Genomic DNA, 20166 nt, shown 5'->3' on the forward strand with positions numbered 1-20166 from the left:
GCCTGTAGTCCCAGCTACTCAGGAGGCTGACGCAGGAGAGTCACTTGAACCCGGGAGGTGGAGGTTGCAGTGAGTCAAGACCACACCACTGCACTCCAGCCTGGGTGACAGAGCGAGACTCTGTCTCAAAAAAAAAAAAAAAAAAAAGAATATCTGTGCACAGGTTGGTTGTGAGGGCTTAAATGAGATGATGGCAGTAAAGGTGCCCAGCATTATCTGACTTAATTTTGAAAACTGAAAGAGAGGTTGACATTAATGTTCCCATTGTATAGGTGGGAAAACCTAGTCTCAGAGAAGCTAGGATAAGAGCAGAGCTGGGATTCAGACTTAGGAGTTGAGTTCAGAGCCTGGCCCAACATGATGTTTGCCTTTGAATCTGTACTCCCGCCCAGTGTTCACGTTGGGAGCCAAAGGAGGAGATACAAGCAAAAATGGAAAGCAGTTTTGTGAAAAACTCTGGGATACATAAACAGACCTCTCAAAAAAGGTTCACAAAGCAGTGAAAGAAGCAAGGGCCAGAAAACCCACAAAAAGGAGAGAAAATATTTGCAAATCACATATCTGATGAAGTATTTGTATCTAGAATATATATATATATCTTAAACTCAACAATAAATATATATGTATATTTATTGAGTTTAAGATATATACACATATTGAGTTTAAGATATATACACACATATATATATCTTAAACTCAACCATAAAAAGACAAACAACCCAGTTAAAGAGGGCAAAGTCTCTGAATGGACATTTCTTTGAAGAAGATATACAAATTGCCAGTAAGCACAGGAAATGCTCAACATCATTAGTCACTAGGGAAATGCAAATCAAAACCTCAGAAAGATACCACTTTGCACCTACTGGGATAGCCACAGCAAAAAAGATAATAACATGTTATTGAGGATATAGAGAAACTGGAACCCTTGTACAGGGCTGGTGGGATTGCAAAATTGTGTGGGTGTTTTGGAAATGGTCTAGCAGTTCCTCAACAAGTTAAACATATCATTATCATACCACCCAACAATTCCACTCCTAGCGCTACACCAAAGAAAATTGAAAACATAAGTTCATACAAAAAAGTTGTGCATGAATATTCATAGCAGCATATTTTTAAAAGCCAAAAATGGAATCAATCCAATGTCCATCAATGAATGAATAGAAAAACACAATATAGAATATCCATACAACAGAATATTATTCAGCCTTAAAAAGAAGGAAGTACTGATTAATGCTACAACATGGATAAACCCTGAAAACAGGATGCTAAGCGAAAGAGGACATATATGAAAGATCACATATTGTATGATTCCATTTATAAGAAATATCCATAGAGATAGACAGTAGATTAGAGATTGCCAGGGGTTGTGGGGATGAGTAGTGACTACTAATGAGTTGTATTAGTCCATTCTCATGCTGCTATAAAGAAATACTTGAGACTGGTTAATTTATAAGAAAAGAAGTTTAATTGACTCACAGCTCCACGTGACTGGGGAAGCCTCAGGAAACTTACAATCATGGTGGAAAGCACCTCTTCACAGGGCAGCAGGAGAGAGAATGAGTGCCGAGTGAATTGGGGAAGAGCCCCTTATAAAACCATCATATGTCATGAGAACTCACTATCATGAGAACAGCATGGGGGAAATCACCCCCCATGATTCATTACCTCCCACGAGGTCCCTCCCATGACAGGTGAGGCTTATGGAAACTGCAATTCAAGATAAGATTTGGGTAAGGACACAGCTAAACCACAACATTCCATCCATGGCCCCTCCCAAATCTCATGTCCTCACATTTCAGGACACAAAAATCATGCCCTTCCAACAGTCACCCAAAGTCTTAACTCATCCAGCATTAACCCCAAAGTCCAGATCCAAAGTCTCATCGAAGACAAGGCAAGTCCCTTCAGCCTATGAGCCTGTAAAATCAAAAGCAAGTAAGTCACTTCCTTGTTACAATGGGAGTACAGGCACTGGGTAAATACACCCATTCTAAATGGGAGAAATTGACCAAAACAAAGGATGTAAGTCCAAAATCCAATAGGGCAGTCATTAAACCTTAAAGTTTCAAAATAATCTCCTTTGACTCCATGTCTCACATCCAGGTCACGCTGATGCAAGAGGTGGGCTCCCATAGCCTTGGGCAGCTCTGCCTCTGTGGCTTTGCAGGGTATGGCCCCCACCCTGGCTGCTTCCATGGCTGGTGTTGAGTGTCTGTGGGTTGCACCAAGTGCATGGTGCAAGCTATTGGTGGATCTACCATTCTGGGGTCTAGAGGATGGTGGCCCTCTTCTCATAGCTCCACTCGGCAGTGCCCCCATGGGGACTCTGTGGGGGGCTCTGACCCCACATTTCCCTTCCACACTGCCCTAGCAGAGGTTCTTCACGAGGGCTCCACGCCTGCAGCAAACTTCTGCCTGGACATCCAGGCATTTCCATATATTCTCTGAAATCTAGGCAGAGGTTCCCAAACCTCAATTCTTGACTTCTGTGCACTCTCAGGCCTAACATGTTGTGGGAGTCCCCAAGGCTTGAGGCTTGCATCCTCTGAAGCAATGGCTCAAGCTATACTTTGGCCCCTTTTGGTCATGGCTGGAGCTGAAGCAGCTGGGATGCAGGGCATCATGTCTGAGGCTGTACACCTGTGCCCATAAAACCATTTTTCCCTCCTAGGCCTCCAGGCTTGTGATAAGAGGGGCTGCCTTGAAGGTCTCTGATATGCCCTGGAGACATTTTGCTCATTGTCTTGGTGATTAACATTTGGCTCCTGGTTACTTATGCAAATTTTTGTAGCCGGCTTGAATTTCTCCCCAGAAAATAGCTTTCTCTTTTCTATTGCATTGCCGGGCTGCAAATTTTCCAAACTTTTATGCTCTACTTCCTTCTGAATGCTTTACTGCTTAGAAATTTCTTCTGCCAGATACCCTAAATCATCTCTCTCAAGTTCAAAGTTCCACAGATCTCTAGGGCAGAGGTAAAATGCATCCAGTCTCTTTGCATAGCAAGAGTGACCTTTACTCCAGTTCCCAAAAAGTTCCTCATCTCCATCTGAGACCACCTCAGCCTGGACCTTATTGTTCATATCACTATCAGCATTTTGGTCATTCAGCAAGTCTCTAGGAAGTTCCAAACTTTCCCACATTTTCCTGTCTTCTTCTGAGACCTCCAAACTGTTCCAACCTCTGCCTGTTACCCTGTTCCAAAGTTGCTTCCACATTTTTGCATATCCTTATAGCAGCGCCCCACTCCCTCAGTACCAATTTTACTCTATTAATTCATTCTCATGCTGCTATGAAGAAATACCCAAGAAAGGCTGGCATGTATCTCCAGGGCTGCCATAGTGCTTGGCATATAGCAGGTATTCAAACATTTTTGAATGAATAAATGAATGTGGGAGAACGTCCCTCCCTGATTTTCACCCTTGAAGGATGGCAGTAGAAAGTTTCCCAGATGCTGTGGAACCTTCTCTGGGGACCAAGCACCCTGTTGCACACTCAAGTGACGCTTCTTCATGTTGACTTTAAGCTCTTCCCCCTCATCTGAATTCCCTCTCCCAGCTTTGCTCTTTAAATATAAGAGTCAACTGCCACCCCAACCAGCTTCTTAACCATGGCGGCAGGGGCTAGAGATGGCCATCAATGGAAGAGAAGGCTGGAGGCCCAGGCTTTCTCCATCTTTGGCCTTGCAGATTTCTATTTGCCACTCCCTCAGCCTCCTTCATTTTCCTTCTCATTGAAAATAAGCCTTGGACTTTGCTATAATCAAACATGAAGGTGGACAAGCAATTTGGGGAGATGTTTGAAGTGATGGAGACATTCTCGCTGCTGTCTGCCATTTCCTCCTTTTGGTAGATACTTTCTACAGAATAGTTAGTAAAGGGAATCTTTTCAAGGGAAAAGATCATGGGCCACATGTCTTTCAAAAACATAAAGAATTTATCTCAGGAGCATCAGGTGCCCTCTCTCTGGCTGGGAGATAGATCCAAAAAGTGGGCTTATATTAGAGTGAGCTTCTACTTGGGTAGAGAAAGAGCTACTTCTTACCATTTCAGGCTAAAAAACCCCACTGGAATTGGAACAAAACAAAAACAAGAGCAAAACTTCTGTTAACTCTCCTAGCATTAACTTTGGGGCAGGAGCTGTGCTAAGCTGTAGTTTCTCTGTCCTCAATGATCTTCAAGACTAGAATAAAATATCAGAATAAACGCATTTTTCTGAAGTTAACTAGAGAGCTGACCATTTCAGCTCTGGAATGATATATGATTTAGAGCAAGAATCACCTTTTAGGGTGGATAAGAATGCATCTAATTACAAGTTGGGCATGGTGGTTCATGCCTGTAATCCCCACACTTTCAGAGGCTGAGGTGGGAGAATCTCCTGAGCTCAGGAGTTTGGAGACCAGCAAGAAATATAAAGATTAGTCGGGTGTGGTGATGCATGCCTGTAGTCCCAGCTACTTGGGGACTTGGGGGCCTGAGGATGGGGCAGGAGGGTCGCTTGGGCCCGGGAGGTGGGGACTGCAGTGAACCACGTTTGCACCACTGCACTTGAGCCTGGGAGCCAGGGTGACAAAGCGAGACTCTGTCTCAAAAAAAAAAAAAAAAAAAATTGCATCTAATTACTAACCTTGTTCTCCTTGTTGAATTCCTTTTTATCTTTAGAAAAATGCTCATTTCAGACTAGAAATGAGATCTACATACTTTTTACAGAAACTTTGGAAAATATTAAAACTTTGGATAGGAATATTTGAAATGATAATAGGCAAGATTTGTCAAGAACTTTGCATATATTATCCCATTTAATTCAGACAACAATCCCTTGGAGGTAGGTGATATTGTTTCCAATTTACAGATGAGGAAATAGAGACTCAGAGAGGTTAAATAATTCAATGAATGTCACCTAACAATAAACAGTAGTGCCAAGATTCAAACTCTGGTGGGTCTGATGATAGAGATTGTGCTCTACATATTATAACTCTTTATACTGTAACTGCCCAGAATCCTGCTACTTAGAGGAAATCATTGTAGACAGTTTGAAATACTTTCCAGCCTTTTCTTCCCCCATGCACGTTCATACTTTTGAGGGTGCATGTATGGGTATATGGCTACTTTTAATTGATAAAGAATGAAGGATCTCATTGCACAGACAATTTTGTATTTTGTCCTGTTTTTCCACTTGGCCCTTCACCCAAGCATTTCCCTGTATCATAAAAATTCTTCAAAAGCACTATCCTAACTGTGCTGTAACACTCTATGTTATAAATAGATGGATTATTATTTGGTTTGCCAATCTCCTATTTTGCAATCAATATTTATGTCTCTTTTACATTTATAGCAACAATAATGAATATTAAGCAGTTTCTCTGTGATAGGCACCATGCTTCATGTTTAGGAACTCATTTTATAATTTATTTCATAACTAATGCTGGATGAACATCTAATATGTAAATACTATGCTCCTTTTAGCTCATGGTTTTTCATTTTAGTCTCCTGGTGAGACTTTCTTTGTATAAACCTCGTATGTTTCCTAAATTTTTTCGGGAAATTTAAATTTTGTTTGCTATTGCTAATGCCAATATTCTGATCTGTTGAGTTCAGTCAATACTGAAATCCTAATTTTAGAACATGTTTTTTTTTAGAACTTTTTTTTCTTCAAACCACATCTTCTAATTCTTCAAATTTTAGAACATCTTTTTTTTTAGAACATGTTTTTTATTCTTCAAACCATGTCTTCTCTCTTTCAAAACCATCCTCATCATCTTCATTCCTTTATCTCTGGTACATACTTGGTTAGTGAGAAGTGAGTTTTCTCCCTTTCTCTGTCTCTGTCTCTGTTTCTTTCTTTCCCAGTGTCCCCTCCTTATACTCCCCTCCATCTGTAGACTTACATAAATTTCTGAACATAGTCTGATACTTTTTTCCAGGTGCAAGAAACTCTTTTTAAGTAGATCAATATTGTTTTAAATTTCAAACTCCTAGATAGCAGGCTCCCATCAAAATAGCTTGATGTATGTGGGCACTTAGTAAATATTTTTAGGAATAACATCTGAGTTTTTGGATGACTTTGGGATTTCTAGTTTAGATTTTGCTTGCTCCTGTTTCTACACCTAAAAGTCGTGCTGGGCATTCTGAGACTGGGCTTCCAGACTACAAGGTGCATTTCCTCTTCAGCACCGTTAATTCATTCATGCTCGTCTCTCTTCTTCTTGGGCTTTTGGGCTTTTTCTCTCCATAAATATTTTCAGGACAAGTGAGAATTGTCCTTTTGGCTGTCTATCGTTAGAGCCAAAAGCTAGGGAGGAATTCTGCCAGGCTTGATTGAGAGTATTGTATGATGCTTCTTATATTGATGGGGGTAAATCTGTTAAAAGAGAAAGCTTCCAGAACAATCAAAGCTGTTTCCTATCAAAGGGTAAGGCAGGGCCAGACGTGGTGGCTCATGCGTCTAATCCCAGCACTTCGGGAGGCTGAGGGGGATAGAACTCTTGAGCACAGGAGTTCAAGACCAGCCTGGGCAACATGGTGAACCATCTATACAATAAATACAAAAAAAGTTTAGCTGGGCATGGTGGTGCGTGCTTATAGTTCCAGCTGCCTAGGAGGCTGAACTGGGAGGATCGACTGAGCCTGGGGAGGTCAAGGCTGCAGTGACCTGTGGCTGTACCACTGCACTCCAGCCTGTGCAACAGAGTGAGACCCTGTCTCAAAAAAAAAAAAAAAAAAGGAAAGGCATAGCTGTCTGATTATAATGCTTCATGGGGGTAAGGACTGTCATGGTTGATTTTGTTGGAGAGGCTTACCACATTTCTGAGCCTCAGTTTCTTAAGGATAAATAAGGAGGAGAGCTTTCTTATGTCCCTTGCTGGGATTTTTGCAAGGAACAAGTGAAATTGTGTCAATATGAAATGCTTTAAAAAGTAAAGACAAATGTATAAATGTTACAATAACAATAGTAATAGAAATACTAAACTACTATAAAAATTACCCACAGCAAAGAACAAATAAAGTTATCAAAAGAAGGAGTAAAATAGAGAAAGTCTCCTTTAGTTTGGGGAATAGAAGATATGATACAAAGGGTAAAGGAAACAGAAAGACAAGTTTCTGAATTTCACCCATGGCAAAAAAAAGAGAATGAGGGAAGAAGGAAATTAGCAAAAGTTTGGCTAGGGAGACTCATTAAAAACACCCAACTTAGCCAGGCATGGTGGCTCATGCCTGTAATCCCAGCACTTTGGAGGCTGAGGCGGGAAGATTACTTGAGGCCAGGAGTTAGAGACCAGCTTGGGCAACACAGGGAGACCCTGTTTCTAAAAAATAATTAAAAAATTAGCCAGGCATAGTGGCTCATGTCTGTAATTCCAGCACTTTGGAGACTGAAGTGTGAGGATCGCTTGAGCCAGAGATTGAGGCTGCAGTGAGCCATGATTGCACCATTGCACTCCAGTCTGGGTGACAGAGTAAAACCCTGTCTCAAAAACAAAAAACAACAAAAACCAACCAAACCAAAAAACAAGCAAGTTGGAAGAAAGGGGGAGAGGTGGGTCTACAATGCAAGAATGTTAAGGATGGAGTACCATGCAATCTTCCCATATCAATAGCAGCTGTACTCATTAAAGTGAGAACCAAGATAGTGTTAAGAACAGTATTTCCCAAAATGTATGCTGTGGCATATTAGCCTTATGATCCAAGAATCCGGGAAAATGCTTAGTAAATGCCCCATACTATATTATTCCATTAAAGAGCCATAATGCACAGGGGTTTGTCAAACGCTCCAAAAAGCTCCAAAGGAAAGAAAAGACTTAACTTTTGCTCAACTCAGCATTTGGTTTCTCAATTTTTTTTTTTTTTTTGAGACGGAGTCTCGCTCTTTCACCCAGGCTGGAGTGCAGTGGTGCGATCTCGGCTCACTGCAGGCTCCGCACCCCCGGGGTTCACGCCATTCTCCTGCCTCAGCCTCCCGTGTAGCTGGGACTACAGGCGCCCACCACCTCGCCCGGCTAATTTTTTGTATTTTTAGTGGAGACGGGGTTTCACCGTGTTAGCCAGGATGGTCTCGATCTCCTGACCTCGTGATCCGCCCGCCTCGGCCTCCCAAAGTGCTGAGATTACAGGCATGAGCCACCGCACCCGGCCTGGTTTCTCAATTTAATCCTCTCCTGCACCTGTACCTTTTTTGGTAAAATTTGTTACCACCACACACAACTAGTTTTCTGAGATGCACCATGTTGGAAAGTCTGGCTTAATTCTTGAACTTGCAGACCTGGACATTCTCAGGTATGTTCAGGCTTACATTTTTGGATGAGGAGCTTTGAGCTGAAGAGTGTCCTGCCCTGAACTAACAAGCTGAGAATAAAGACACATTTCTAAATGTGGACCAGCTGGTCTACAGTGTGAGCATATTGGTGAGCTCTGGACCAGCCAGGAAAATTATCCTTGTGAACCAAGCCTTGGCCAACCTCTCAGTGACCCTTGGCATTTGCCTGAGTCTCCTGGATGTTTTCCAAAAAAGGTTTTGGCAGGAATGCAGAGCACAGTTGAGGAAGGGAAGCAAACCCTCAGAGATAAAGGTAGGAGCAGACTTTGGCCTATGTAGTCATTCATTCATTAATTCATTTATTCACTCATCAAATGTTTGTTACATGTGGACTTTATGCTTGATATTGTGCTAGGTGCTGGGGCTAACAGTGTAATCTTAAGGGGCTCACATACACAAATCAGTGCAAGGAAGTAAAGATGATCCAAGAGGAAATCTGTTCAGAGTAAAGAGGGCACAATCTTGAGTGAAAGAGAGGAGGCAATCAAAAAAGGCTTCATGGAGGAGGTGATTTTCTAGCTGAGCCTTGAAAGAGGAGTGGAGTCTGCATTTTAACAAGATTCTTAGGTGATTAAAATTCTAGGATGTGAGTCCTACCTGGGCTCCCTTTGATGATTATTTGAAGATATTCTTCAAAGTCGTCATTGACATTCACACATAAGCCAGAAACAGTTTTCTTACTAATTAACGACAAGCTCTATCTCAACCACGGCCTTTTTGGCCAACTCATTTAATAGCTGCTGTCTTGTTGTCTTATCTGCCACTCATCCGGGCAGATAATGACTTAGGAGGGGAGGTTCTATCTGAATTTCTTTCTTTTTACTTTGTTTGTTTGTTTGTTTTCAGACAGGGTCTCGTTCTGTTGCCCAGGCTAGAGTGCAGTGGCATGATCTCGGCTCCCTGCAACCTCTGCCTCCTGGGCTCAAGTGATTTCCTGCCTCTGCCTTTTGGGTAGCTTGGATTACAGGCACTCACTACTGTGCCCAGCTAATTTTTTCTTTTTTTTTTTGTTTTTGTAGAGACGGGGTTTTATCATGTTGCCCAGGCTTGTCTCGAGCTTCTGTGCTCAGGTGGTCCACCCGTCTCAGCCTCCTAAAGTGCTGGGATTACAGGCGTGAGCTACCATGCCTGGCCCACTTTTTACTTTTTATTATGGAAAGTTTTAAATGCATACACAGTTTGACAGGGTAATATAATAAATCCCCACGTTCCCATAACCAAGCTTCCACTGTCATGCATTAGTGGCCAATCTTGTTTTATCTCTATCCCCACATATTATGTTACAACAAACCCAGCCATTACAGCATGTCATCAGTAAATTTAAATGGCTCTTAAAATGTATTTTTTAAAATTAGGAGCACACAGATTTACATCTTGAAATAGACGTAGTCTGTACTGCTAATGATCTGAAAGGACTCTAAAAACAGTTTAAATTCTAGGTTCCCAAATACCAGATGTCAGTGGCCACCAAGTGGCAAAACTTATGAAAGTAACCGATGAGGCAGGGCTGCTGGGGGAAATGTGCATATTTGCAAAATCTATGGGTATCTGGAACGCGGCCTTCCCATGATGATACACTTCAGACAGGGTCTTCATCATCTGGAACCATCTGAATGCTCTTCAGAGCTTCAAGCAAGAAATTCACAAGAAATAAATCACAGGGGTCTGTAATTTTAATACCCCATTTCTCAGGTGACAATCTCAGCTGTGGAAAGAGCCAGAGAACATTGGGAGAAGTGACAGGGAGAGATCCAATGAATCAGCATTCGGTGCTCCAACTAGTGTGCAGCGTCAAGCCCTCTGGATCAGTTGCCTGCACCAAGACCTGCTATTTCCAAGTTCACAGACACACATGATCTTCACCCTACACCTAGCTGAAGTCCACCTGAAGCAGTTTTGATGGGTGAGCAGTCAAAACTATGTTTCAAGCTCTGGTGGAGCTTGGGTCAGATGGAAAAAACACGTGGTTTGGTTTGTTTTTCATCCTGTGAGTATTTACTGACCACTGACCTTATCATCCACAGCAGGTATGGTCAGACTTGGGGCATGGCTGTGGCTTACGGTGCCAGCCCACAACCAGATAATGGGTTGTGACAAAGCCTTCAGGCCAACCATCCATTATCAACTGCATCTTCTGTGGGTGTGAGACTGGTTGCCTTTTTTTCAGGAGCATTTCTCTGTCCCTTTTCTGTGTTGAATCCCTTTTCGGGATCCCATATCTTTTTCTTGACTTACTCCCTTCTTTTTGGGAGGCACATTCGCCCATGACTTTCCGAGAAAAGATGTATGCTAGGCCATTTGTTTGAGATCTTAAATGTCTGGAAATGTCTTTATTCTTCTCTCTCCCTTGAATGATTATTTAGATGGGTCTAGAATTGAAGTAATAATTTTCTTTCAGGATTTTTGAAGTCATCTTTTCACTGTTGTTTAGCCTTCAGCATTCCTGATAAGAATTCTGAAGCCATTATTAATCCATATGTGGATTAATAATGTTCCCTTTCTTTCAAAGTTTACAGAATTGGAGAGAAATTTTACCCTTGAACCTCTGAAATTTCACCAAGATGTGCCTTGGTATGTCTTGCTTCATTCACTTTATTGAGTATTGGGGGATTCTTTTAATCTGGAAATTCATGCGTTCAGTTCTGGGAGTTTTTTCTATATTACTTATTTGATAATTTCCTCTCTTTAATTCTCTTTGTTCTTTCCTTTTTGTGGAACTTTCCTTTTAGATGTTAGATTTCTGGGAATGAGTATCAAATTTTATTATATATATTTTTGACTATTTTTATCTTTTTTGGAGAATATTTCCCTCCTTTATTTTTTATTGTGGTAAAATATGCATAACATAAAATTTACCATTTTAACTGCTTTTAAGTATACAGTTCAATGGCATTAAATACATTCACATTGTTGTACAACCATCACCACTATCCATTCCCAGAACTTTCCTATCTTCAGAATTGAAACTACGTACCCATTAAACAGTAACTCCCCATTTCCCTCTCCCCATAGTCTCTGGCAACCACCATTCTACTTTCTGTCTCAAGAATTAGACCACTCTAGGTATTTCATATAAGTTTCCACTTATATGGAATCATATATTTGTCCTTTTGTGACTGGCTTCTTGTATTTAGCCTAGTATTTTCAAGGTTCATCCAGGTTGTAGCCCATGTCAGAATTTCTTTCCTTTTAAAGACTGAATAATATTCAATTTTATGTATATAACATATTTTGTTTACCTATTCATCCATTGATGGACACTTGGGTGACTTCCATATTTTCCATCTTTTTGATTTTCGCATTACTTCTTCAGGCTCCCTCGACATTAACTTGCAATCTTTCTCTATTTTTATTTTATTTTTTCAGCTCCAGCTCAAAGGAGCTTCTACTGTTTTTTTTTTTTTTAATCTACCCACATGTTTTTTAATTCCCAAGAGCTCTGTTTTGCTTCTCTGGCTGTTTTATTTTTTTCAGCCTGTTCTTGTCTTGTGGACACAATATAGTTTCTTATTCTCTGGGGATGCTACTCACCTATTCTTGAAGTTTTCTTCTACATCTTATATTTACCTTATACTTCATTTTTTTTTTTTTTTGTAAACCGCAGGTCTTTTATTTCAGAAGAGTTTTTCATATGTCTGATAATCTTTAGTTGACTCATCATATTTGAAAGTGAGACACTGAAAAGCTGCTTGGGAGTTTTTCGCATGAGGATGGAGCTTGTTAATGGGTGGGTGGATTGCATCCTCTCTCTGGAGGACTCCTAAAGATTTTTACTTTTGGACTGGTCACATCCTTGGAGAGAAATTCTCCGATTTCTGTCCAGGAAACCAAGTTGGGGAAGGAGCGTCCTTGTTCAACGTTGCAGCTTTCCATTAATCTCGTTTTCAGCTTGGCACCTAAACCCTTCTCTCAGCTGTGCCTGGTGTCTAGAGTCATTCTGTTTAATCTTACCAGAGAGAAAATCTCTAATCTTCTGTCTGAGTTGGTGAGGAAGTGGGGGCCTGGCTGTGTGGGGTGGTAGGTGATCTCCGGCAGTTCCACGACTTCATAAACAGACTTTCAAAGATTTTCCCTACCTTTTATTCCTGACATCAAAGGCAGTATCTTCAGCTAGTACCTCCAATTTCTGAGCTTTCCTAGAGTTTTGCAGAGAAAATTGACTTTCTTCTTGTTGGCTACTATTTGTGCAGGATTTAGATTTCAGTGTCATCTACTACGTAAAATTAGTTGATGCCCAACCAGCTATTTTCCATCATCTAAGATTTTGTCACCATCTCATTTCTTCTTCTGTTTTCCTGATTTGTCCTTGAGTGTTTGTATCCTTTTAAATTCATTTACTACCACTTCTTTTTTAAATTCTGGGCACATAGTAGGTATATACATTTACGGGGTACATGAGATGTTTTGATACAGGCATGCAATGTGAAATAAGCACATCATGGAGAATGGGGTATCCATCCCCTCAAGCATTTATCATTTACGTTACAGACAATGCAAGTACACTTTTTAAGTTATTTAAAAATTACAATTAAGTTATTATTGACTATAGTCACCCTATTGTGCTACCAAATAGCACTTACTATCATTTTAAGTGATCTCAGAAGGGGTGGGAGCAAAACAGGTATGTTCAATATTTCACGATTAACCAAAAATCCTCTTTGCTTATTTGTATGTGTTTCCGTTTGGCATCAATATTTACCTTTATGCTGCAACAAATTTTTATTCCAGTTACATGTCTACTACTGGTCATTGTTTTTATTCTTATCAAATTTGCTAGTCTCAGTAAAAACAGAAAAACTGGAAAAGATAATGGCTCCTATCTCTAGAATAGACACATCTTCCATCATCTACATCACCATCATCAACATCAATACTTATTGAATTCTAGCTGTGTTCTAAGCAGTGACCTGAAAACTTTTAACTTTTATTATCTAGTCTCCACAATTGCACTTGGGTAAATACTGTCACAACCCCCATTTTACAAGGTGGAAAAGCCAGGCTTCAGAAAGATCAAGGCACTTGCATAAAATCATAAGCACATCAAAGAAAAGGATTCGAACCTTAATGGTTGGTCTCTAGACAGGGATGTGTGTAAGACATCTCAGGAAATGGTGTGCTTGAAAATCTCGACTAGGGGTTGCACCGTTCCCCATGAAGGCATTTAGAAATGTGGGAGCATCTGTGGTGGTCTCAGTGATTTGGGGGTGCTACTGGCATTTGGTGGAAAGACTCAAAGTACTGCTGTCCTGCCATGCTATGAATTGTCCGCCAATGAAGAATGGGCAAATCCCCACACACCTATTGGTAGGTGTGAGACAGACACGCTAATGAAAAGCTTATAAGCCACCCAGTCAAAAGTCATTGGTTATTTTGTATCCATGATTAGAGTGACCAGTTGGTTCAGTTTTGCAAACGATTACATCATGATGTCATCAAGAATTGAGGGTTGGCACAAACTCATCTTCTGAGTCAGGTAGCAAATTCCAGCTACCTGAGAGTGAACTAACCCTAAATTTGCCAACACTCTTGCAACTTGCCTAGAGCCCCACTTCTTTGAGATCCAGGAGGGCAGAGACCTTGCTGATCTTATTTGCCACTTGATAAAGGAATAGCTGGAATAGAGCCTGGCACATAATAGATGCTCAATAAATACATGTTGAATAACAAATAAATATTCTTTCTCCAAGGTCGAGGGCCACATTAGGAAATTATAGGGTTCTTTCACATGGAATAAACAGGGAGCCAGGGATGGGTGGGATCATGATGAATGAGGCTTGAAAGCCAGCTTGTGCACCTCACCAAGCTATGTGCCCTGGTGGAGGGCTGTGTCTGCATGGAGAAAATGTGCCATATTCAGATTTGCACAAAGATGCAATATGAGCTACTAGGAACCCAGTCTAGGGGGAAATTCTTGAGACGTGCGTCCCTCAAATTGAAGTTAAGTATGCTTTCAATAAATAGACTTAGAATACATAGAGGAAGAAACACTTCTGTGTCCTTGACAATGCTTGACCCATCAACATCCAATACCACACGACATGTTGGACTAGAACTCGTCTGTAGTGTGCCATTTCCTAACCCCCAGGACCCCAGGACTCCCCTCGATCTACATGGGGTGGTAGAAAGAACACAGAAATCCACAACTCAAAGAACACTCTTCTTGAATGTGTATTTTTCCAAAGTAGTTTTCTTTGCCACCACCTACTCTAATTTGGTGATTTTATAGAAAGCTTCTCAGGCTTGTTGTAATAAATATTTAAGTATTGATTGTTTTGAGATTGTTGGCTCTTTTTTTTACCATTCTGGAAACTAATTATTTTGAGCCTTGTCAATATGTTCCACACATCCATGTTTATATCAATTTGCATCATCCTACAGTGCTTCTTCATTGGGATGGTCTTGGTATTGGGCATGTGTCCATTCTTCATTGGGGGACAGCCCCTAGCATGGCAGACATTAGTACTTTGGCTCTTTCCACCAAATGCCAGTAACACCCCAAATCATTGAGAGCACCACAAATCATAAATTACAGAGAAGTGAGAGTTGAAAATTGCCAGGACTAAACATCACAAGAGACCCTAGGGGAAGCAAACACCTGGCAGAATTGGTCTCCCACCTTCCTACTGCACATCCTTCCTCTTCCTCTTTGTCCTTTGTCCTTTGGAGTCCTTGTGATGAAACTGATCAAGCCCAGAGCTGCACTATATCAATGGAAAAAGACTTCCAGTGCAACAGGAAGGGTGTAGGACACACCGTTTAGAATTTCTGTTTGTTTTCATATGTAACATGATATCTCCAGGTTCCAAATCTATACATCTGTCTGACAATTATTGCATGTACCTAGCATAGTGCTAAGAGCTAGAATGCTTTGTTTTGTTTCATCCTTACAACAGTTTTGCTCAACTTAAAACAGCTTTCACATTCCCATTTTATAGATGAAGAAACCAAGGGTTTAAAAAGGTACAAAACTTGGCTGGGTGCAGTGGCTCACCCATGTAATCCCAGCACTCTGGGAGGCTGAGGTGGGCGGATCACTTGAGGTCAGGAGTTTGAGATCAGCCTGGGCAACATGGTGAAACCCTGTCTCTACTAAAAATACAAAAATTAGTCGGGCGTGGTGGCCCGCGTCTGTAGTCCCAGCTGTTTGGGGTGGCTGGGGTGGAAGGATCGCTTGAACCCGGGAGGTGGAGGTTGCAGTGAGCCGAGATTGTGCCACTGCACTCCAGCCTGGGTGACAGAGCAAGACTCCGCCTCAAAAAAAAAAAAAAGAGATACAAACTTGTCCATAGTAAACTATCTCCAGTGGGGGAGGGAATGGGGAAGAGGGGATTAGAAAAGGAAGTTTCAATTCAAAGCATGTGCAAACCTCATCTCCCAGGGCATACCAAGCAGCATCATTAATATCTGACCTGTCACTACCAGCTGGAGTGCCAGCTCATTTCAGACCAATGAGGGAAAAAGCCTTTGCAGGCAGTTTTCTAAGTGGCACTGGGAAAGGAGTGAATTGGCTGCTTCATTAATAAACCAGGATAGAATGTGGGCACCAGTGCCAGCCAGACAGTCTGCTGCTGCCTGGAGAATTTGGCTGCAGCATCGTTTCCAGACTCTCGGCAAAAAAAGTCAAGACCGGATATATGGGGAGAGGAAGGAAGGGAGGAAATTGGCTGGTTGGTGGGAAGGAACCGGATGCGACGGTTTCTGGGCCTCCAGGATGGGATAAAAAGGTCAATGATTCATCCACACCATTCATTCATGCATGCATTCATTTCATAATACTTATTAAGCATCTACCACGTGCCAGATTTTCTTCTAGATGCTGAAGATACAGGAACCAACAAATATTCCTGCCCTCATGGAGCTTATATTCTAATGAGAGGGACACAGACTGTAAACATACAAATAATTAAAATACTATATCAGATGGAGAGAAGTAATTTGGTCAAAAGGTAGCAGGGAAGGAAGAACAGAGCTTGCGCGGGGTGGGTGGGTGGGAGTCCTGATTTTAAACAGTAATCACAGAAGGCCTCATGAAGTGACATTTGAGTAAAGATTTTGTAAAGATACCATGCTGGTCACTGTTCTAAGCACTTTACAATTATTATGGCATGAATGCTCCCAACAACCCCAAGAAACATGGCTATGATTATTCCGGTTTTACAAAGAGACTGAGGTTCAGAGATGCAGTGACTTCAGAGATCACACTGCTAGAAAGTGGGAGAATTGGGATTTGGATACAGACCTGTCTGAACTTGCAGCGGCTGCGCGCTTTCGTATTGGTGCAGACGCCGTCCACAAACCGGGTTTGGGAAAGGGCAAGTTACGGGTGCAAATGGAGCCTTGCACGTGCCCACGAATCGAATATGGTGCCACCACCCATGGGCAAGTGTGGGCGGACTTGACGGGGGACGGGTGGCTCGCGATTTTCACCGTGCTGAATCAGGGCTCTGCGTCTGTGGCCAGGGAGTTCCGTGGCCCAGCTACAGGCGAGGTGAGCCGGTGGGGGAGGGAGCGCAACCGCAAGGGTTGTCCCGGGACAGTGCCGGTGCGAACCTCACCCCGCCGCCACCCCCGGGCCAGCTGCTGCAGTCAATAAGGCGGGGGCCTAGCAGGCGCTCGCTCGTCGCACTCCTGGTGGGGTTCGCTCGGGTGTTCCTACCAGAGTTGAAGAGGGCTAGGGAGCTGAGCTCCGGAAGGGCGGACTAGAGGCCCCAGCGGCCACTCCTAGAGAGGCGGGCCGCTCGGGAGGCCTGAGCGCAGAGGGCGGGTGGAGCCGCACGTTGCGTGGAATCCCCTAGTTCATTCCCGGGAGAGCCCCGGGCGCAGGACAGAGCGGTGGAGGGCGCCTGGGAGCCCTGGGGGACACCAAGAGAAGCGAGGTTAGGGCCAGTGCGCGGTAAACAGGGAGGAACTACGACGCGCTGGGTAGAAAGAGTAAGAGAGGCGCACCCACTTTGCTGGTGAGGGGGGCACACGGGGAGCCCAAGAAAGGCCTAAAGAGGTAGCGGGTGTGAGCCAGCCTCGGGCGCGTTAAAAAGGGGTGCCGGAGGGAGGCAAGGAGAGGAAGTTGGGTGTAGGAAGAAGCGAGAGGAAACTGTTGCCTGGACAGAGCGTGCCGTGCCAAAGCGCGGAAACAGGGGATCAAGGAGGGGGCATCAGGAATCGCCTGGGGACCCCCTGGAGACTGGCGGAAACGGTGCCCTTGGGCGCAGCAAACAGAGAAGGGAGCACAGGCTGAGACAGAGACAGTCCTGGGCGCTGGAGAGCAGGAGACCGCGGCGCGGCAGGGAAAGGAACGTAGAGCCTGCGCGCTCGGGGAATGAGCTTACTGCCGCTCGCTAGGGTGGCGCGCATTGGGGCTCTAGAAAAGAGGGTTGAGAAGCTCCAGGCAAGTGCCTAGGAAGGTCAGAGGAGTCAGCCAAGTCCACGGAACAACTTCCCCGGGTTGGAGAGGAAACGCACCCTGGGAGCTGGAAAGAAGAGGAAAGCTAGCCTGGGGGAAGCTTGATCAGGGCTCTGAGTACCACGAGGAGTGCAGAGGAGGTGCTGATGATTGCGGGGAGAGCTCTGAGAGCCCGAAAAAGGTGAGGAGAAGGTGCGAGGACAAAGAACACCTAGCGCGGGCGGGGCCGTGAGGAAGGGAGCCGCAGGGAGCGCGCGGACTCCCCTGCAGGGGCTCAAAGCGGCCCGGGTCTCTCCTCCCAGGCTGCCTCTGGCCGTGATTCACTCACCATGATGGAAAAGACCAAAGCCACGATGTTGATGGGGTACGCAGGGCAAAAACACGAGACGATGGTGAGCCACAGGTAGTTCTTGGGCATGGGCACGTCCTCCTCGGTCTTGTCATCTTCAGTGTTGGCCTCGGGACTGCTATCCAAAGCCCTCTTGAAGTCCGGGCTGGGGGCGTACTGAGACATGGGCGAGGCCGGCGGCGCGGGGAGGGTGGAGGAATGCACGGTCTGTGTGGTCTGGGGCTCTGGCCACCGGCTTGTGGCGAGGCTCTGAAAAGCCAGCGGCTCGGGGCTCAAGGGAGACGTGACCTCACCCCTTCTGCGTCCTCTGCCAGCACCCGCCCGGGCTCAGGGACCCCGGCCAAGAGCCTCCCCACAAGGAGGAAGGGAGGGAGAAAAGGAGTGAGGGAAGGCGGGGAGGACAGCGGGAACGTCAGCCTGAGAAACAGGGAACAGGCAGATGAAGGCACCCCACTCCCTGAGATCGTCGGAGGACGTACAGACTCACGCTGAGAAGTCTGGAATAAAAGGAGGCTCAGGGAAGGAGGACGCAAAGGCCCATTAAGTTCCAAATTGGCCAGCCCACGGGCTGAAGATGACCAGCTCATTTTTAAAAGTCACTTAATTCTAATACATTTAGATGGGACAGGACCAACCCTATCCAGTTGGCAACAGACTCACTACTTCTACTTGACTTCAACGTTTTACCTTAACTGTCTGGTGCCTGGGCATTTGATTTGTCTCCTATGCCTCAGACCTTGAACACTGAGCCCCATGAATTTCTCCTCCCCCCGATCCCCTCCCCCAGGTGGGGTGGGAACCAGGAGCCCAGCTTTGGCCTCAAAGCTTTTCACATTCTACTTGGGGCTCAAGAGACTGGAGTCCAGTATAGTCAGTCAGTGGGCACTGCCTGGTCCATGCCCATCCAGGTGCCCTCCCCAGTGTGGAAACAAGGAATTCTTCTTCCCACTTTTCCACCTGCAGGACCCCTGGGGAGAAATGCAGGTAGATCAGGCTGGCCTAGGCAACCTAGATGGATGAGTGGGCTGGGGAGAAGAACAAGATATCCACTTTGGGGACTAGAGTGAGAAAAGCAATTGTATCAGTGTCTAAGCTATTCATGAGAGGGCCGTATGGACCAGAACTGAGGCTTGAATCCAGACAGAACTCGGAAATTGTCACTTCAGGAAAGCCCCCTCATCTTGCTAAGCCCCTATTTCTCCATCTGAAAAAGGGGAAATAATAATAGTCCCTGCCTCATAAAGTCATAGTGACTCTTCTGTGAGATGGTACATTATCCAGGTCAATCCATGTGCTCAATAAATATTAGCTATTATTAGCATACTATTTCTCCTTATATTCTGAAACATGTAGTGCATTATACAGTATCCTAAACCTGATATCCCTTGCAAAGATTTCACCAAAAATCAGGTATTCTGAGCTGCAGGACCACAAAGAAATGAAAATAATTTGATCAAGCAGTGTCAAAAGCAATTGCTCACATCATCATACTCGAAACTATTAATCATCTTCTTGGCTTTCTCAGAATATAAGCTGATTGCCTGGGAGATTCTCACTTATCTCATGAGCCATACTTATTTTGTTATCTGCCTCCCTCATTGGACTGCACACTCCCCGAGAAAAGGGGTCATCTGGCTCATCTTTGTGTCAGCATCTGGCACAGTTCCTGGTACAAGGGATGTGCTTAGTATAGCTTGCTGGGTAAACACACAAAGATGAAATAGTACATTCTCCGCCATGCCTTCTTTCTCATTTTGATGGGTTAATGAAATGGGAATAACTAAAAGATTAGATTCATTTACTGAATTCTCAACCAAGTCTTTCCTTTGGCTGTTCCCTCTGCCTCGGCTGCTTTTCCCTGGCTGTCACATGGCTCCTCCTTTTTTTTTTTTTTTTTTTTTACTTTGAGATGGAGTCTCACTCTGTTGCCCAGGCTGGAGTGCCGTGGCATGATCTCGGCTCACTGCAACCTCCACCTCCCGGGTTCAAGCAATTCTCTGCCTCAGCCTCCCAAGTACCTGGGGTTACAGGTATCTGCCACCACGCCCAGCTAATTTTTGTATTTTTAGTAGAGATGGGGTTTCACCATCTTGGCCAGGCTGGTCTT

General features: G+C 43.9%; 1 protein-coding gene across 1 annotated transcript in view; it reads right to left on the bottom strand.

The window, feature by feature from the left end:
* The window catches only part of TMEM233 (transmembrane protein 233), a 43086-nt gene extending 24787 nt beyond the window's left edge, over positions 1-18299 (bottom strand). The window contains exon 1 of the mRNA XM_032168546.2: positions 18039-18299. Coding sequence (XP_032024437.1) covers positions 18039-18224 — 186 coding nt within the window. The 5' untranslated portion in view covers positions 18225-18299. The remainder of the gene's footprint in view (positions 1-18038) is intronic.
* Between the last annotated feature and the right edge of the window lie 1867 nt (positions 18300-20166).

Source organism: Hylobates moloch, unplaced genomic scaffold (genome assembly GCF_009828535.3).
Source record: "Hylobates moloch isolate HMO894 unplaced genomic scaffold, HMol_V3 SCAFFOLD_12, whole genome shotgun sequence".
Taxonomy (NCBI): Eukaryota; Metazoa; Chordata; class Mammalia; order Primates; family Hylobatidae; genus Hylobates; species Hylobates moloch.